Source organism: Erpetoichthys calabaricus, chromosome 3 (genome assembly GCF_900747795.2).
Source record: "Erpetoichthys calabaricus chromosome 3, fErpCal1.3, whole genome shotgun sequence".
NCBI lineage: Eukaryota > Metazoa > Chordata > Cladistia > Polypteriformes > Polypteridae > Erpetoichthys > Erpetoichthys calabaricus.
Genome location: NC_041396.2, coordinates 273,981,080 through 274,002,312, shown reverse-complemented (window position 1 = coordinate 274,002,312; position 21,233 = coordinate 273,981,080). Strand labels below are relative to the sequence as shown.

Genomic DNA, 21,233 nt, shown 5'->3' with positions numbered 1-21,233 from the left:
AACATTTGAATAAAAACAGTGCCAAAAAGTTGTGATGTTTTAGCACTAATTTTCTTTTGACATCAAGTAAACAGATATAAAACAGCAAACACATCTTACTTAACCGTGAATATTTGAGAAAAAAGCTTCTCTTAGTGTGCATTTGTCCAAATGGGTTTTCATAGGTTAAATTGTTTCATTTTTTTAATATTAAAAAGTTGCAATAAAGAGGAAGGAAATGAACTTTTTTTGGGAATTTGGTTATTATTTCTGACAGTTATCTACTTCTTACAAAAAAGGACACATTTTTTTAATGAAGTTATATTTCCTGGTTTCTTGTGCACTGTTTAGTTCAATACATTAATTATAAAACTCAGAGCTTATCTAAAAAAAAACAAACAAAAAAACTGTTAACCTGTATTGTTTCATGTGGCCCCATTAATGTTAGAAATAGTTTTACAAGCCAAGTTCTTTATCCTGATCCCATAATTTTTTTAATTTTTTACAGGCAAAATCATTTTTTCTGACCTCTTACTTTGTGCTGTATTACACTCTTAATGTCACGTCTCCATTGGCTGTCCCTTTACCCCTTCATCATATATAACTGATTCCTGAGGCATTAGCTACTCTGTGCATTCCCTGCCTGTTTCATAAATGTGGAAAGGTTCACTGCTTGCCTTAGTGAAAGTGCATTTGTTGTCCAGGAAATCCTTACTGCTTAACATCTTGTAAGATCTTCCGCTGAAAAAGGCTGATACCTTCTCAAAGGTCTCATTTCCTGCAAACATTTCTCATCTACTGTTATCATACTAAGTGTAATTTTCAACAGAACTCTAAGTTTTGAAAATCATTTCTTGGCTGGACTCACCTCCATTATGCACATCTCACTGAAAGTGTCCACCCCTTCTTTTTGTGCAGAAATTCAGTACTTTTTCAGTATTTTATCAAATCTCAAACTGGCTCCTGCAACGTATCTTTTAAAAGCAATTGTCAATGTCCAGGACAAGATCTGGGGTGGACCTGAATCCGTGAGTGGGTGGATGGGGGTGAAGAAAAAAAGTGTGAAAGCAGCCAATAACCATGGATTTGAAGATGTGCTGGCCAGCAAGGACATAAACCCTTGACACCCCAAAGCATTCCTTAAGCCTTTAAATCTTTCAGTGAAACCACTAAAAAACACTCCGATGCCTTGAGACCAGTTAGACTAAACTCAAAAACTCAGGAGAATGAGGGATTAAATGATAGCTCTTTGTTACTCAAACAATAGGTGTTCATAATTCTACTAAAAATAGTAGATTATATACAGTAATTTTGTGACAAATGTGAAACAATTGTCTTATTTGTCCAAGGTATCAGAGCTGTTAAAATGTTCCATATAAAAGTATGTACGTATATATACGTATAAATGTTTGATATAAAAGCATAACTCATATAGTTCTAGGATTTGCTAAATAATCTTTACTCAGTTTGCAATATCACTGAAACATGCAGAGATTCTACCCGATACTACATGGCCTTTGGAGGGAACAATAGGTACAGCTGTTTTCTTCAGCATAGTACTGATAAGAAAAACCATGGGAGTGGATGATAGGACTCTGTGAAGAGGTGTAAAGGGAGGAGAGGAGAAGGGCCAGTAGTAATCTGAAAGTTGTAAATGTGACTCTAAATCTTCAAGAAGGGAAACAAAATGGATTCTACAGATCAATAAATTGTACTTCTGTGCCATGCAAAAGTTACAGAAACTATAATAAGAAATAATTTCTAAAATTACATAATGAAACTAATATTCTAAATAGCAGCTGGCATGGGTTAATGAGATGAATATCCTGCAAAACCAATCTTTTAGATTTTTTTGAAGAAACAACCAGAATAGTTGACATAAACAAAGCATTCAACTTAATTTACTTACACTTTCTAAAAGTATTTGATTCAGTCCCACACCAAAGATTAATTCTGAAACTAGGTGCTGTAGGCTTCAGTGGTAACCTACAAAACTGTATCTCTAGTTAACCAGCAGGAGACAAGAGTACAAGTAAGAGAAGAATGATCCACATGGAGGAATGTCATCAATGGAGCCAACCATGGGTTTGTCCTTGGACCATTACTTTTTCTCATTTATATTGTCATTGATTTTGGTGTAGTTAGTAAACTTGTTAAATTTTCAAATGACTAAAATTGGAGGGATGGCAGACACTGAAGAGGCGGCAAAAAGAACTGAAAAAGACTTGAACAAATAACTGGGTGAACACCTGGAAAGTGCAGTTTAATGTAGAAATGTGCTACATGTAGGCAAAAGGAACATCAATTATACTGTCTGCATGAAGCAACATATGAATAAGATTTAGGGGTTTATGTTGACACAACTTTTTCATTGACTAAGCTATGTACAGAAGTGATTAAAAAGGCAAATAAAATATTAGGTTATATCATAAGAACTGTTGAATTTAAGTCAAGGGATATTATGCTCAAACTATATCATGCACTAGTAAGACTGCATCTAGAGTACTGTGTGCAGGTCTGGTCACCACAGCACAAGAAAGACATAACAGCACTGGAAGTTGTGCAGAGGAGAACAAACAGATGCATACAAGGAATGGTTAAACCTGATTAGTCTAGAGCAGAGGAGACTGCGTGGGGACCTAATCATGACATTTAAAATCCTCAAAGGCACTGATAAAGTGGATACAACATTATTCTTTCAGCTTAAGGGTGAATCACATATTTGAGGATATCAGTGGAAATTAATGGGAAATGCATTTAAGATTGAATCCAAGAAACACTTCCTTACGCAAAGAGTTGTGGGACACTGGAATAAACTATCAAGTTGTGTAGTTGGAGGAGAAACCTTGACAACCTTTAAGAAGAATCTCAGCTACAACTTAGCTTAGCTATTAGCTAAACCAGCAAGCTTGATGATCTGAATAGTCTCCTCCCATTTCTCAAATTTCTCATGATCATTGGGGAACCCCTGTGCTTGCCTGCTGAATCTTTCAAATCTTTCCAAGACAGGACATATGGTAGGATCAGTCAAAGATATATGACTCAAACCACCTGAAGACAGTCCCATTGATGCCAAGGCCAGTAAGTGTTGGGAGGAGGATTTGGTGGCTGACCATGTCAAAGGCAGAGGAGAAATCTAGCAGGATGAGGACATATACCATTAATACTGTACTGTCCTCTGATATTTTTACTGTACCACATGACAATATGTTGCTAGATCTTCATTTTGTGAGATATTCTTTATTGTATTATTCTGCTGACGTTATTATCACTGATGCTGGTAGCCCAACACATTATGAAATGTAGCAACACTCCCTTGCTCCTTCATGTGAGGTTTACTAGAGGTCATCTCCTTTCTTGGCTGCCCTCAAAAGCCACTCCAGTCTTCCATGTCTCTTTCCAAGAGGCTCCAATGATCTTTTCTCTGCCACATTCACTGCCTGCACATTCATGATGCTGACTTCCTCTCACCTGTGGTCAGATGGAACACCATCTGAGCTCACTTTAACTCCTTGAGTCGATCAAAGCCAGAAACCTTCAAAGATTGCAGGTGACCAAGTACCCATGCCAAAGGATTTAAGCAGAGGAGAACGACTCATAATTGTTGCTGTGTAAGTGCTTAATCATCTCTCTCTCAACTATCTGTGAAACATGCATACAACCCTTCTGCATGGGACCATTTAATAGGTATTTTCTCAGGATGACCCCATTCTTTCTGACATTGTCTCTTTGCCAGGTCCATGAGGCCACCACCATTTTATGTCAAAAATATTACTGGTTGCTGGTCATTTTTTTCTTTATACTTTGTTAAAATCAGTATAATTATTTCAAGACTGAAAAGAACAGCTTTTGAAACAACAGCATTAAAGAGGTAATTCACAGAGCAAGATTAAAATAGCATCCAGCTCCCAGACTCCATTACAAAAAAATTTAAAGATAAATATTGCAAATTGAAAATGATCTTCTCAACCAGACTACAGAGAAAAGATGAGCATGTCATGCAAAGATTAGTATGCATAAAATATTCCCAGAAATAAAAAAGAAAGGAACATAACAGAATATATCCAAAGAGCTCCAGTCCTATGTGTAAGTGGCAGGAGCATAGGTTTGTTTGATATCTAGTCCTAAAGCCCAGACCTACCATTTTTATTCTCAGTACTGTAAAGTTATTATTAAACCAAGATGAATCCTGGTAATTACTTGCAAAGGTTGGTGACTCTAAGTAGCATGTAAGTTGGTTGGAGGTTTGGTTTCTTCATTAGTCCTCATTTTGCCTCAAAAGTTTGCATTGGATTAAATGGATTCAACACTGAATGAATAATACATTGAGAACATATTGTTATGTCTACTGTATTTCCCAAATTTAAGTGCCTTTTATATATATTTTTTTGTTTTAATCAGGAGTCATTTCTTTTGTAACTGAGACTAATTCCCAGCCTTCTCACAAGTGAAATAGTACAGTCTGTTGCAATGATCATCATTCCATTCTCCAGTCCACAGTTGTGACACACAGTCCTCACCTCCAAACAGACGGTGTCCTTTCCAGTTGTCTGGTTGTCCTTGAGCCCACAATCTGTACCCCAAGAGAGAACATAATAAGGTAGAGTCTAAATCAGACTGAAGATAATGTAACATTTTCAGAATGAATAAATAATCAAAGTTCAAATGAAAACAGACATAAAGATTTTAAAGAGTCCAGGACTCTCTAATTAACATTTACATCATTTAGCAGACGCTCTTATCCAGAGCGACTTACAACAGTGTTTGTTAGTTTTTTCGCATACCCCTTGGGGTCAGAGCGCAGGGTCAGCCATTGTACAGCGCCCCCTGGAGCAATTACAGGTTAAGGGCCTTGCTCAAGGGCCCAGCAGAGTAGGATCTCTTTTGGCAGTGACAGGGATTCGAACCGGCAACCTTCGGGATACCAGCGCAGATCCTTAGCCTCAGAGCCACCACTTAACCCTTACAAACATGATTAATAGTACAAATAGTACAAATCATTCAAAAATGATTATATTATGAAATTGTACTAAAAGATACCATATTAAATTTTGACTGATTGATTTATAGTTTATATTTACAGAATGAACAGCGTCATATTAAGAATCTAGATAATTGTTATTAAATTATCAGAATTTTCATGTGATGATGTCCCCTCCGGGATCGGCTCCTGCTTTGGGATTGATGCAGCCTAAACACAACTCTCTATCCTAGAACTCTCAGTTTGGCTTGGCGGGTTTGGAACTATAAGGTACAACATTAGCCTAGAGCAGCAAAAGTGCATACAGTATTTAACCAATTTAAATGTTATGCAATTAACTGAAGATGTTAGCTTGTTTCCTTTCTTTTTTCTAAATAATAAAGTCAAAATGCATCTAATATAATGAAATCTAATTATACAAATAATGGAATTCCCTGCCTACTCATGCATTCAAACCACACAGTGTTTCAGCAGTTAGTGCTGTTGTCTAACACCTGCTGAAGCATGGATTAAACCCCAAGAATGCTACTTTGCTGTGAGTTATTTGCAGATTACGCTTGTTGTTTCCAGTTTTTCTCATTTGGTAAAGGAGTGCATCTGAGGTTAGCTTGTGCCTATAAATGAGCCCACTCTGAGTGAGTATACAATTGTGCATAACAGAATCATGTCATGTATTTTTGACCATTCATGAGGTGCCTCTTGTTTTGCACAAAGCTTCCTTCACACCACTAGCACAACATTTTGGAAAATGATAGAAACAAAGACTTTTTAATAAACCATATCTGTAAGCAAAATATCATGGTAAACCTTAGCAGTTCAGGCCAGTTTAACAAACTATGATTTTAAAAGAGGGATGTCTCACTTGAAGTTAGATTCGTAGTTGGTGCCATCCACCCACTCCCAATTATCTGTGTGTATTTCAGTTAGGCCCATCCAGAGGGCACCCATTAAGTTGTTCTGCTTGATGAAATCCTGAAAAAAGAAACAAAGAAACAAACAAACAAAAATTCTTATTGATTTTCATAACTGTGTTCACATCAATGACTCTGTCAGGAGCACAGCTGGGTAAAGGTAGGGGATAACATTAAATCTTTATTGGAAAAAAATGAGTAATATGTTAAATAGGACTGATGGTTTATAATTTCTTCTTGAATGGCAATGACTGCTGGAATTGACTCAGAAACGGTGAACTATACTAATGTTTTTCATTTGTTTAAGAACTACTGGTAAAATCCCATTGAGTTCTAATGGTAGGACTGGGTTTCTCTTTTTAGTCTTTATTTTAAGTTGTTTCTGTAATTTTCCATAGCTCCCTTGTTTGCCATCTACCTGCCTTTTCCTTTTCTTTTGTTTTATTTGTAAAATCATGATTTTGCCCTGTCCCTTTCTTCAGAATTACTTGCTTAGTGCTGTCAGGTTTTCAATTAGGCTTTACCAAATAATCCTACGTAGGACACCTGCTGCCTTAGACACATTGCTGTGGCATTAGCTCTAAGTAGCTCTGCTCTGTGTTTTTCATTGTAAGTTTTGTAGGTCTCTGAATATTTAGACATTCGATTCTTCTGTCTTTTCAATTTTTGTATTGTTTGTTGGATTTTTGGATTAATAGTTTTGGCTCTCATTCTTGTCTATTAGATTCCATTTATTTGCTAGTTCTTCATTTAAAGATTTTTTGGTGTTTTTGTAATCAGCATTTTTTTTTTTACTGTTTTATATTTTAAATGTGTATTTTGGAAATAAATGTTTGCAGTTGTTCTTTTTAAATGTAATTAACAAATTCATTTGAATAATTAAAGTTTTTAGGCTGAGCAAGTTCAACTGTTTTTGGCCTTTCTTATTTGGATTAAATTATAACATCAAGTGCCTGAATTTCATTTCACCTTTCCATTTTTAAGTTCTTTGCATAAATCTGAGACTTTCCATTTGTTGTAAAAAATGAGATAAATAGTTAGCTCAAATGCTGTAGTTCTGTTTTTATATTTTATTTGAAGGATTATGTTTTGGTCTTACTTTTGTTAATGACACTTAGAGAATGTGTATGGCCTAGACTGGTAAGAAAAATAAGCAGATGACAGAACTGAGCAGAAGCTGGCAAAATAAAATTGTCAAAATATAAGAAACAAAAGCAAAATGCAAAGCAAAGGCCTAAAGTCTTCTCAGAAGTGCCTTTTAGCTTTCATTAATCTGTAAAAACAATGCAAAATTTTATAAAAATTGTTAATCATAACAAGTTGAAACCTATAAAATATTAAATAACAAAAAAATTAATATAAAATAAGAAAATTACAAAAATGAAAAACAAAATATACAAACTTTAACAATATAAAAGAGACAAAGAAATTTATATGATGGCACCAGGAGAAAAGAGAAAGCAGGTATGCCAAGTCTAAATCCAAAATCAGTCCTATCTTTCATCAAAGCTAAAATGTTAAACAAAAACCCTGGGTAGAAAAACAACGTTCAGATGTCTGTTATTTAAGGTCAAAAATGAAGCAAAGCACACACTATCAAGTTTTTATCCACACTCTTGAATAATCAATAAGTGAGTGAGGCTGACCTTTATACAGTTAATCTGATGACATAACAGGTTGAGAACTCTGGTCATCCCCGGTCATGGCATTAGAAGAGATGCAAAATATCTACAGATCTTGTAAAATGAGTTTGAAACTAAATAAAAAACCCACCACAAACGGATTCAGCAACTGCAAAACCTATTCTTGCATGCATAAATAACCAAATAAAATTAACAAAAAGAGGAAAAAATCTAACAAAACCATTTCAGAACAGTATGTATCTCCACCTCCCTCGTTTTGTGCAGTATTTTGTATTGTTGCGGAATTAGAGAATAATGCTTCATTTTTGCAGTAAGCATTTCAAAATTAATCACTTGTTATATAAAATGTCCTGATAACAGAAATTAAAAAATAAAAGAAAATGATCTACAAATTTTCAGAATATACTTAGAACCCAATCATTTATACAACATCTTCAAACTTGTTTAATCCAATTCATGGTCATGTGCATTGGAAGACTATCTGGGGAGCATTGGGTGCAAGTATGGAGGCAAGGCTCAATGTGGCACAAGCCCATCAAAAGACCCAATCAAGTTCACACTCACAATCATGTAGGACCATTTAATAAATGCCAAAAAATGTACCTCACTGATCTATTACATGTTCGGAGAAACACATGTGGACACATTAAGAACAAGCAAATTCTACACAGACAATGAATGAGCAAAGCATATGATATGATTTTGCCTCTATTATATGGTTTTAATTTTTTCAAATGAACTGCGATAAACTAAAGGAGACGATTCACAATTTACAAAGGTAATTTACGAGATCCTTGAAGGCAATTTACCTAACTACATCTGCATTCTTTCTTTTTTGCACCCAAAAATTGTCTATTTTTTCTTTCTCGTATAACTTTAATGCATTTGTTCATTCTTCCTTTCTTGCTATCTAAATAATTTATGGTTGTCTTAGTTTAAAATAATCAGATAATTTTAAACTTAATAGTAAACCATCACCATGATAGCTAGCCAATTAATATATGTGTAATATCAAGAGTTTCGGAAGACAACTTGGATTTTTGACATAAGGAACAGGTGTGTCTAGGTTTTTCTAAGGGACCAAGGTGTAACAGCTTTTGGGTTATATCCAGGGACACTATGAAAGTATCTCAACCTTTATGTGTCTACAACATTCTAGGGGAACAAGGTAAACTTAGATCTAGATTATATGGTTGTTGTTCATGCTGTAGCTAGTGAGTCTCTATGTTGCAGTACTGAGTGATAGATGGTGCAGACATCACTCATAATTAGTGCTTATGTGAGTAGAGTCTGTTTGCAAGTTTCTTTCTGTGTGTGTGAAGTTTAGGATGTGAGATTAGAGCTCCACTCATACCATAATAATAATAATAATAATATAATAATTATAATAATGCTGAATAATTGCTGCTTTAAAGCATTAAGATTCTGATTCCACCAGCCACTATCTTTGTCAAGTTTGCATGCTCTCCTCATGCTTTTTTCGGTTTTCTTCTACTATTAAATTGTTCGACTCTTCATTTTTTATCCAAGGTTTCCATTACATGGAGTCTCAGAGATAGAGATTATACTGGCATTATTACTATAGGAATTTGGCCAAGGTGTGCCAGTCTTATTATTATACTGTATTGTCATGTCATCCTGACACAGGACATAACAAGTCCAACCGTGCAATGACTGTACATTGACTGAACCAACTTCTGTTTTAATGCCAAATAATTCAAATCCATACTTACATTTTCTCTTTTATTGTTTATCACTACAAGGTCAGACTGCATATCAAAGCAAAAGGCCCGGGAATCATTCCAACCCTTTTGAATCAAGGAGACATAATAGCAGCTCTTCTGGAACTTCTGCCAGTTTAGGGGGCAGTCAGCAGTGGGCTCTGAAAAACAGTTTAAATATTATATTAACCCAGAAAAAAAAGTCAAATGTAAGGCACTGGCTGATTAGGCTTGTCTCACCTGCTCTTCCTTCTTTGCTTCCTTCTTTCCTACTTAGGATCTTGATTTCGGTGGTCAAGACATCCAGTGAGGATCGGACTTGTTTCAAATGTTCATATACTGGAGGTGAAAGGTTAAATTCAATTTCATTTAATGTGACATTAAAGTGGAATGCAAAAGTTTAAGTTCTGAAAATATCCAGTCTGCTGTTATCTGAAATGGCCTGCCATATTCCTTGAATGAATAAAAATGCTAAGGTGCCAATGAAATCAATGTGACAGCTTTTTTGCTTAATCAAGTAAAAAAAAAAAATAGACAATATAAATGTTAAATCCAGAATTTATGCACATTTAACACAGTATACTGATTATTTATGAAACAAAAATAAACTTACTGTACTTGTTCAAATAATTATATATATCAATAATTATATAAATCATAGATTTCCTGGTAAATTTTCAATTATTTTTGCCATGTTTGCTGAATTTATTGCATTATTTTTTTTTGCATGTTTTGGGAAAATTAGAGCCTTACCTTCAAATTCTCACCCTTGGTGACAAGAGATCCATGACCATCAGTCAGAACTTCCTAATTAGCTCAAATCACTAAATAATGCCTATACTTGTTTATTTACCTTTTATCTATACAACATCATCCTCGATGTCTTCATATATTGTACCTGTACAACAACACTCCCTATGCAAAAAGCATTATGTAAAGGGAGCGTGATTTACTTCATTGACAGTTCATGTTTTCTTTCATGTAGAGTGATGGTTTGAGGAACTCTCTTAATAATAATTCATTTTGTTTATTGTTTCTATCTGAAAGGCATCTTTCTAATCTTTGTTAGTTTTAAAGGCGCCTTGCCAGGAAATAACCACTGTCGTCACTACAATCCTCCAGCATCTTTCTTCTTCTTCCTCCTTTGGCTTCTTCAATGTTTTTGCCTTTTGCCAGGGTTAATCAGGACTGTTCTCTAGGTCTCTAGGACTGTGACTCTGTCTGACATTGCCTTTGTGCTATAACCGACCCCTCAAAAGAGGAATTTCTTCAGGGATGCTGCTAAATTGAGTTTTGGGTTTCCTCTCTTCCATTGCCAACTGGCCAAAATTCATCAGTCAGTTAATGGACAGATACTGTTAGGATATATTCATATTAATCAGTTTGGAACTCCTTTGTTTCACTGAGTGTTTAAACTTAAACTAATCTACTGCATATCCGTATATGTTGTCACATGTGTGTGTTTCGGGGACAGCTGAAGGGCTCTGGTGATTGTAAGCCTGCTCCAAACCAGGGTTAAGCTCTGTTGCCTTTCCATCTCCTCCCTTTGGAGGACAGAAGGTTGTTTCCTGATCCACCTCATGCACCTTCCTGGACCTGCCCCTTCCTTCTTAGATCCCATATAGACCCCTGGTACAATGCATTTAATCACTGTTTATCATGTTTTTGTTTGTTTATAATTATACTTGGATCATGAAAGTGCCCCAACCCTTTATGCCTTGTCTTGGTCTTTCTTACAATGCATGCATTACTTAAATAATAATTTCTAAAGTTTGTCATTGTTTTTTCTCTTGTGAACTTGTTATATCACTCTGCACCTGCATTCAATGAAGAGCCCTATAGAGAGCAGGTTATAGATAATGAAAGTACTAAAATTCGGAAAGTCTCAAAAAAATGATGGTAAAAATCGAATTAGCGCAAACAAACGGAAATTATTACTCAGTGATAAAACGGTACAGCTAAAAAAGATCAAATATATGGACATAAGTGATATATCAGAAGTATGTAGATATTGTAAGGTTTTTAACTTTAAGTTGGAGACTTGTAGATCGTCTAATTAGTGTTGCCACCAGGGAAAAGTAGGGTTTCATCCCAATGAAGAGGCGTATCTGTGAGAATTAAAAGATTTGCTGTTTGGTGAAAGTGAAATCCACAAACACGAGTGGCAGAGATGTGAAGTGGCTGGCGCATGCCGGAGGGGTGGGGGTGGGGCCATGGTGAGCGAAGCCCCCTAGTAAATAAATAAAGAAATAAATAACTGAACTGAAATAAATTGATACTTGCTGAGCTCTCTCATGTTCTGTTACCTCAGATCATCATTACAGACATCAATCCTCAATTTTTACTTCTAAAAGTATACAGTAATCCGTCGCTATATCGCGCTTCGCCTTTCGCGGCTTCACTCTATCGCGGATTTTATATGTAAGCATATTTAAATATATATCACGGATTTCTGCGGACAATGGGTCTTTTAATTTCTGGTACATGCTCCCTCAGTTGGTTTGCCCAGTTGATTTCATACAAGGGACGCTATTGGCAGATGGCTGAGAAGCTACCCAACTTACTATTCTCTCTCTCTCTCTTGCGCTGACTTTCTCTGATCCTGACGTAGGGGGATTGAGCAGGGGGGCTGTTCGCACACCTAGACGATACGGACACTCGTCTAAAAATGCTGAAAGATTATCTTCACTTTACTACCTTCTGTGCAGCTGCTTCGTGAAGATATGTTTGCATTCTTTTAATTGTGAGACGGAACTGTCATCTCTGTCTTGTCATGGAGCACAGTTTAGACTTTTGAAAAAGAGACAAATGTTTGTTTGCAGTGTTTGAATAACGTTCCTGTCTCTCTACAACCTCCTGTGTTTCTGTGCAAATCTGTGACCCAAGCATGACAATATAAAAATAACCATATAAACATATGGTTTCTACTTCGCGGATTTTCACCTTTCACGGGGGGGCGGGGGGGGTCTGGAACGCAACCCCCGCGATGGAGGAGGGATTACTGTAAATGATTTACTTGATATCTAACAAGACTATTAGTATTGGTAACTAGATTTACCCTTTTCTTCCAAGGCTTGCAATTCAGTGTGAAGTTTCATGTAGTGGTCTTTCTCTTCAGTGCTAGAGTTTTTCACCAGCAGCTCAAATGCTTCAAATTTCTGCCCAAAATCTAACATTATAAGGAGAAACAAAATGATTTTGCTTAGAAATATGTATAAAGACACTTTTCACACAGGAACATTTGAGTTATGGAATACAAGAAAAGACTATGCAAAGACCAGCTTTTTCAACCCAGGCCTCATATTGAATGTTGATTTGCCTCACCTAAACATAAATTAGCAGTCATTTTTATTATGTGACACACAGTATGCGAGATACATTTAAACATTTAAAATATAAAGTCAACTCAGACAGAAACTGAATTTTTAATATCTTTTAACTTTACATCTTAATAATCACATCATGTATAACAGAGAGACAAGAGGCCCCAGTCTGTCTCAGCAGCATTGGGTAGGACCCACTCCAGGAAAGGGGGGTTGGGACAAGTTCATCACAGATGTGAGTGAATAATTTAGAGGTAACAGTAGTTATATATTTTGGTTTGCAATGCATAGAGAAATATAACATTTGATTTTCTAATGTCATGAAGAGACTGCTTAAATGGCCAAGTAAACAAGCCGAATGTTCCAGGGGGATGGTTTTGAAATTTGGCTGATATAATGTTCTTTCAGACTTTCATAACAAAATTAGAGCTGGATTTAAGAGATATTGAAAAATATAGATATAATGGAGAAAGACGTTTATTTTACGCTGATTGTACTCTATGTTAAAACACCTCATGTCTTGTTACCAATCAGAGTATGATATGTAAGCATTAATTCAGCAGTGTTATGCAAATTCAATTGTCTATAAATATATCCACCTACCTGTAATTTTTTACTTTTCTGACCATGTTCTAACAGACTGCTGTGATGGATGCTCCCTCTTCAGCATGGTGTTGCAAGAGTAGATAAATGACGCAGATGGACAAGCTTTCTCCTGCCTGATTACTGACTCAAAAAGGTTTTATCAAACTTGTCCTGGTACAAGATAAGGTTCTTTTTATCTGGCGTCCTGCCTGGGGTTTGTTCCTGCCTTGCACCCTGTGTTGGCTGGGATTGGCTCCAGCAGACCCCCGTGACCCTGTGTTAGGATATAGCGGGTTGGATAATGGATGGATGGATGGATGGATGGAAGATACTTCACTATTTTGTGCTTGAGCAACGTTTTTGATATTATCATAGTCTTTTGATTTCAAAGTCATTTTCTTGGGGACAAAATTTTAAAGCTACAAAGAATGTTCACATTTTTTTTCTGCAGAGTGGGAGCTATAAATGTGATGGCTAGCTATTGTGGTGCACCTTCATTAGCCCTGAGAAAGGCCCACCCAACAGAAAGGTGCTCGCTTACACTTGACATTGAAAGCGCCAAAAACAGAATAGTAAATACAATTTCTGCCTATATATTGAGTAAACATGTAATTGCTGAAGTATTACCATTTTCCTTTGAAGCTTGCTGGTGGGATGTGAGTTTAGCAAATTCTTCTTTTTCTTGTAATCCATTTCTGTTTGCAGCCATGTCTGCAGACACAAATTGTCATAATTTGGGATTTTAGACAAGAAAGCAGGTTTGACTTAACTTATTTTTTGAATGATTTTTATTTGGAAACTTGTGACTGACTTGTGGTTAATGAGATGTTCAGGGTCTTGACATACTCTTGGGTTGTCTTCAGTTCACGGCTCATCCACAGGGCTGCAAAGAAAACAACAGGCAAAATTGAAATGCTGGTGTGAGAAACAAAAAAAAAAAAAACAATAAAACTAAAAGGACAGACACTGATGACCACAGAATAATATAATGAATGCAGATTAGCACTGAGTCAATTTCTCTGTTTAATGTTAAGTGTCCAAAGAGGGCAGCTGCATATGAAGGGTCCCAGTAAAGCAGACTAGCAGTCTGCCTATTGGACTAAGACTGGAGTGGAGGATGCCATTATCTGTCTGCTCCACAAGACTTATTCTCAACTGGACTGAGCTGGCAGTACTGTGAGGATTGTGCTTTTGATTTCTCCAGTGCCTTCATTGCCATCTGACCATCCCTTTTAAAAGGTAAGCTCTGAGATATACTGGTGTACAAGCCTTTAGTGTCCTGGATGATGGACTATCTGTCAGGCAGACTGTATTTTTGTTAAACTCAAGGACTGTATTTCTAATACATATGTGGGCAACATTGGAGCATCACAAGGGACAGGCCTGTCTTCTTTTCTCTTCACTCTGTACACCCCTGACTATGAATATAACACACCAGGTCATTTCACTTGAAGAAACTCTTAGACGTTTCTGCATTTTTAAGGTGTACTGATAACGGGGATGAGACAGAGCATAGGTGTAAGGTGGAGAACTTTGTTTCTTAGTGCATAGAGAATTGTCTACTTCTGTTATACTAAAATTCAAATGCATCTTCTTCAGCGCTGCTCCTCTGGAGAGGGATGTAGACACTGTGCTTGATATGAAACTGAGAGACAGAAGCAGCACAGGATGTTTAAAATTAGAGAAACAATCACTTTTATAGATTTTTATTATCGTGGGATATGAGACTTGTGTGTTAAGGCAGCTAGCATGCAGTTCTCCAAATTTCTTACTTCATTCTTTGTGTTTTCTTTGAAACTTGCATGACTTGCAGAAATTGAAAGTGTAGCTGCATGCAGTACATCCATCCATTATGCAATAATCCAGTACCCATTTTGTGGGAGAGAATTATTAGGAACTAAAAACTTAATTGTACTTGGGGACTAAATTGTAAATTCATTCCAAAAATTAAATAATATTAAAATTAAATAAATGCATAGCTTTCCTGTATACAAAGTTTTGTTTTATATCCTCTGTTTTTTCCCCATCTTCTGTTTATTTTCTGCCTTATAATTGTTTTTGTTAAGTTTGAATTATTATTTTCCATGTTTTTATTTATTTTTGTTAGATTTGTTTTGTCTGTTGTGTTGTACTCTTTACCTTTACATTTATTGCCATTTTCTGTACTTTGTTGGCGCAGCCCCTGGAGGCAGGGCCACCCTGTTATCACTGCTCTATCCTTCTTCTGGCTTTATAACTCCAGCAGAAAGAGAACCTCTGCAGAGGAGCACTGAGTTTATTTTTGGAGTTTCTGTAAGTATTGTTTTTGTTTGAAATTTTCTGTTTTTTGTCAATTAATGCAGATGTTCCAGGACTATGGTTTTTGAAGTGTGTTTTTTTGAGCTTTTGAAACTAGCTTCCCATTTGGGCTTGTAGGTAGCAGCTGGAAGGCTGCATGACTTGAGGTTAAGTTTCTTCTTGGTAGACCAGTGAAGGTCCTGGCCTCCCTTATGACTCTTTTGGAGGTCTCACACACCACCTTCGCCAAGTCTGTGACTTCAATGCACAACACAAATGACTGAGAATTCAGATAAGGACTGGCATATTTTAAATATGAAGATGACTCTGTTTTTGTGAGTCATTTTTATAAGATAAAGAGGTCAGTCACAAAAAATTTTTTAAGTGGTTGAATCATTCCTTTTTACATCTACATATCTCTAAAACCATTGAAATGTCTACTGTTAATGTTCTCCCCTTTCCTTCTCTCTCAATAAAATGTTGGATTGCATAGATGATTGAGTAAAAATATGTAAATAATCACACTACATGAATTTCATGAAGCAAAAGAAAATGTTATCCATCCATTTTCCAACCCGCTGAATCCGAACACAGGGTCATGGGGGTCTGCTGGAGCCAATCCCAGCCAACACAGGGCACAAGGCAGGAAACAATCCTGGGCAGGGTGCCAACCCACTGCAGGACACACACAAACACACCCACACACCAAGCACACACTAGGGCCAATTTAGAATCGCCAATCCACCTAACCTGCATGTATTTGGAATGTGGGAGGAAACTGGAGCGCCCGGAGGAAACCCACGCAGACACGGGGAGAACATGCAAACTCCACGCAGGGAGGACCCGGGAATCGAACCCAGGTCCCCAGATCTCCCAACTGCGAGGCAGCAGCGCTACCCACTGCGCCACCGTGCTGCCCAGAAAATGTTATACTATCGTATAATCCATCATCACATGCAATTCCTAGTAACATAATCTGACATCATCATGACACCAAAATCCAGCAACTACAGATGCTAACTGTGACATACTCTGGAGCCAATCCCAGCCAAACCCCGGGCAGCGCCGCACGGCCGCCCTGCTGGCTACTGCCGAGAGTTGATTCTACAATAAAATAAAATAAAAATAAAAAGTGGATTAACATTGGAGGTCAATCATCACCCCAAAAGCGGATAGTAGACATCATGTAGTATACGTGTACCAAATTTCAGGTCAATAAGTCAAATGGTTTGCGACCTACAGGTGATTTAAAATCCTGGACAGACAAACAAACAGCCACGGTAGCATATTATATTTAAAGATATATCCATGGAACAGTAATTTATGTTTATACACTACTGCAGCACACACATGTTCCTCTGAGACATTAAAATCAATTGCATTTTATATTTTCAACTACTACTTTGTTTAGGAAGGACACTGTCATTACCAAATTCATTTATAGTAACAAATTAATTAAATTCTACCTTTAAAACCCATCTCAATCATGTAATCCATTTATTGAGGCTTGTGTTTTCATTGGAATGCCTTTAGTGGTAAATTAAAGGTATTGTAAAAATAATCACTTTGGACAAAAGTTTGAAGGCATATCTGAGGTATAGCCAAAAAGACGAACATGAATGTGATCAGTCCACTGGGTTGATGAAGACAAATTTAAAATTGGCATAGGAAGGAGTAGTGGTTAGAAGCAGAATCTATTTCTTATATTCCCACCTGGAAGAGGACCCTTGACCACAACCTGAGTCCACGGACTGGTGCAGCCCAGAACTCAGAACAGCTTCACTTTATTAGACCTAAATGGATATAACACTACCAATTTACTATCACAAGTCACATGCAATAGTTGCTTGAGAAAACCATCTTAACCAAGTCAGGTTTCTCTCAGACCTAACTGTTATGTTACAGCCAGAGTTCAGTCCCTGTGTGCAGTTTTTTTCTTGTTGGTTTGGCATTGTAGTTCACGCAGTTTCTGTTATTATTTAATATTCATGTACCGTGTCTTTATGTGTTCTTGCATTGCTTGTGTTTTCTGGGTGGAACACTAAGAGGCATGGCCACCTTAATGTCATCTGCTGAAGAAAGTCCACAACATTTACTGCATATGTGAGGCTGGGGAGTTAATCCTTCAGTGGATTATGTCACACTGGTGTCAGGACAACAGTCTTCTTTGGAATGTCAACAAGACAAAGAAGCTGATTATAGACTTTGGGAGAAAACAGAAGAAGTACTATCACACCCTCAGTATTATCAGCAACCAGATGGAGAAGGTGCTCGGCTTCAGAAACATTGGTGTAAACACAGAGAAGACACAGAGGATCTGATATGGTCCATCACATTGACACATTGGTTCAACAAAATCATGTTTACCACACCTGACGCATGAGGGATTTTTGGCAGCTTTCCGTGATACCAAAAAATTTCTACAAATCCACTACAGGAAGTATCAGGCCTGGTTTGGAAACATCATGCAGCAGGACCACAAAGGATTACATGGAGATTTGCAGTCATCTGAAAGCATCACTTGGTATGCACTCTCTAACTTCCAGGAGATCTATGCCATGTGATGTTGGACCAGGGCAACAAAAATGATCAGAGATATCAGCCATTCCAATTCCAAAAATGGCCACTTCTCTGTGCTGTGGTTAGGGAAATGATACAGCTGCCTGAAGACCAGTTTAGAGAGACTAAGGAGCAACTTTTGCCCAAAGTTCATTTGCATCCCAGACAAGGACAGTGTTTAGAGCTACATGATTCCCTATCATCAGTTATCTCATTTGCCATGTATATTCTTATATTAATTAATTAATTTATGTATTATACATTTTTACATTATTAATAAAATATACAGTACTCCTACCATTGTACAGTATATGTTAATATTTATTATTATAGTTTTTATATATAGCAGTTGCATATTTGTTTATTGCCTTTTTATATTCTTGGAGTCAAGCACCTAATAATTTCACAACATACTCTATTGGACATACTGTGTATAACTGTATGAGACAAATAAAATTTGATTTGATTTGATGTGTAACACAACATCTTATTACCCTCATTATATGAATATGGACAGTGACAAGTCCACTACAACTCCTTCAGTCCTTCACACAAGGTATACATTTTTCTTTCAAGCTATAGACTTCCATGTAGAAAAAAAAATTACTGAATATATAATAAAAAAAAGGGGGACTCACAATGATGCACCAAAGTGATAGCAATAATTCCAGTGAAAAGGACACAGAAACCCATAAAAAGCCAATGGCCTTTATTCCCTCTTCTAGATTCTGTCTTGAAAAATCTCATGCTTGGTATCCATGCTGAAAAAACAACAACTGATTCAAATTTCATGTCCACACCTTAATTAGTATTAAGAAGATTTTGTTTTCTTTAGGCTTCTTTCCTTTAGCATGATCAGTATGAATAGATTCTGGTTGATTTACATTTGGAAAATAATGCGGATCAGATTGTCCCATCATCTTGAATCCATTTCGTTTACAGTTTGGTGAAGTGTTGACAATTCATAAAGCAATTATAAGTTTTTATTAAAGTTTTTATGTCTCCGAATAGAAAAGGGAATTAAACATATACCTTTAGTCTTGAAAAATGTTTCTTCTTCAACATCCAGTGAAAGCTGTCTGTGATCCTCTTGATCCATATTATGACAAGATTCCTAAAACAGTTTTTTTGTAGAAATAAGGAATTAATCAAATATGCCCCCTCCGCCTCATTTTTGATTAGCCCAACTGATATAATGAGAACCTTTTCTATTTTTATTGGTAATATTGGTTATTATTAAAGGTGCTATATAAAATGCAGATGGGTTGTCCTTCTAGGTTTGCAGTTTTCTTATACCAGCACACACATAATGGCCACAAAACCACCACTGAGCCCCTTCTTGGTCTTCTACGTTACAGCATATTATTTTTGATAATCATTCCTCCAGAAATAAAAAGAAAAGACCAGTCAGACCTGTGGTGTCCTCTCGTGAAGGATGGGAAAGTCGTGATTGTCTGGCTGTAAAGAACATACAGGCTTTTTAATTCAGCTAGCAAACTTCCTCTTTTTCCTGTTTTCTCCTGTAGAAACTGAAATTTTTTGCTGAATTTCATTTCTGAAAAAAGAGACTATTTTACAGAGAATGAACTTGGAACTACCCTGTTTTCCATACCTCATAAGTGATTGTTCAACAAAAAAAAAATCACACGCAGGAGTGAACATCAGAAGAACACATACTGTAAAGGTTTTGGCCCACTTACTGTTAGACAATAGAGCACACACTTCAATAAATAAAAAGAAAAGACAATCAGAATATTTTTTAAGGTATATCTTATGCCAGTAATATAAAACATTTGCAGCATACAGGAAGCTGCCCTTTTTTCCCAAACTGGCTTTATTAATATGCAATATGGATTCTTCCTCCATGTGTGGCTTTCTTCATTACATTTTTCACCACATCGGAGCAGTGTGACAGTTTAGCTTGGTATGAGTTAATGTGGCTGTACGTGGTGTCCTGTCTACGGTGTTTTCTTACCTTATGCCCAGTGTTCTTGGGATTGTCTTCTGTTCTCCATAATCCTCTAAAGGAAACCAGCTCCAAAATTTATGGAAACTGATTTGAGTGGGTTGATGTTTACAGAGAATGTCTTTGAAACATTTACTTCATGCTCAACCTTTAAATTAATAATCTGTCATTTTGGCATCCAGATTTGCATGTCTTAACAGAATCCTTGTGATTTTTGAACAGAATATAATTTTCTTTGCTCAAGTCTCTTGTTCCTTACTGTAGTAACAAGTAATTCCAGACCATGGATTTGTTACATGGTTATTTAGCACATTATTTTTTTGTGAGAGAGTGTCCTGCTGAATGGAATATTTTCACATTGTAATGACTGTACAACTGTGACTCTGTCTCCAGTAATACCATATGGGTCACAGTATGTAATATTGCCCCTTTATGCACCTTTACACAGTTCATCCTTTTTGCCTTTAAAACACTAGCAGTTAAAATGGCATAATTGTGTTTAGTGAGCTTAAGAAATTAATGGATATGTGGAATCTTCTACACCACCACTCATCAGACTGAGATCAGATAAAGATAACACATAGGAGACAGCGCTATCTCAAGTAATTGACTAGGACCCATGGAAGTCCCAGGGGTGAAGGGAGTGGATTTGTCACATGGTGATTCTTCTGTGGAGTGGTGAGGGTAGCAATGAGGTGATTAAACAGCTATCTAACTGACCTAAGACTCTTAGTACCTACAGGGATCTAACTAGCATGTTTGATCTTGAGATCACCACCCCTTTCTGTTTTGTCTCCTGACGCCTCATTTATAAAACTTTATGTGGATTCAAGTAAAAAATATGTGCATTCCAAATAAACAGGTGAATAAGGAAAAAAATAAAATCAGATTAGTAAAACCTGGCATATGTGCATTTCTATGGAATTTTACCATTCATAAATCACAAGCAACTTGTAAATGTGCACATATGAACTCACCTCAAACGCCGGCCTGAAACATCAATTTATGGAGCATGCTGATCAACCTCATGCACAGGCAATCATGATGCTATAATACCTGATTGGCTGTTAGAACAATGCCCCATCTGACACATTAAGACTCTGCCACCTGCATTTGAGGAATCCTAAGTTGCACTCGACAATTGAGCGCACCAAGAGCATGTATAGCTTTACAATGGCTCTCCTCTTTGTCCTGGAGATCAGGGAAAGGTGTAAGGCACTAGCTAGAGGTTAAATGGGAAGCCACTATTACCTGCCACATATTTGTCAAATCAGACACGTACGTTTCC

The 21,233-nt window shown here is 36.7% G+C and overlaps 1 protein-coding gene across 1 annotated transcript; it reads right to left on the bottom strand.

The window, feature by feature from the left end:
- Window positions 1-2,221: 2,221 nt before the first annotated feature.
- On the bottom strand, window positions 2,222-19,499 carry LOC114648960 (asialoglycoprotein receptor 1-like). Its single transcript, XM_028798315.2, has 10 exons — window positions 19,393-19,499; window positions 19,012-19,093; window positions 18,618-18,740; window positions 13,955-14,026; window positions 13,771-13,854; window positions 12,294-12,404; window positions 9,476-9,574; window positions 9,248-9,396; window positions 5,823-5,932; window positions 2,222-4,552 (listed from the first exon to the last, which is right to left on the bottom strand). Exons 2-10 carry the CDS (start codon window positions 19,076-19,078, stop codon window positions 4,405-4,407), a joined length of 963 nt encoding a protein of 320 aa, XP_028654148.1. The 5' UTR covers window positions 19,079-19,093; window positions 19,393-19,499; the 3' UTR covers window positions 2,222-4,404.
- Window positions 19,500-21,233: the final 1,734 nt, after the last annotated feature.

Coding starts and splice junctions, on each gene's coding strand:
- LOC114648960 (XM_028798315.2), bottom strand. CDS start 19,078: ATGGATCAAGAGGATCACAGACAGCTTTCACTGGATGTTGAAGAAGAA. Junction 12,405..13,770: donor GCAAGCTTCAAAGGAAAATG/GTAATACTTCAG, acceptor TTATAATGTTAG/ATTTTGGGCAGAAATTTGAA. Junction 9,397..9,475: donor AAGCAAAGAAGGAAGAGCAG/GTGAGACAAGCC, acceptor ACTGTTTTTCAG/AGCCCACTGCTGACTGCCCC.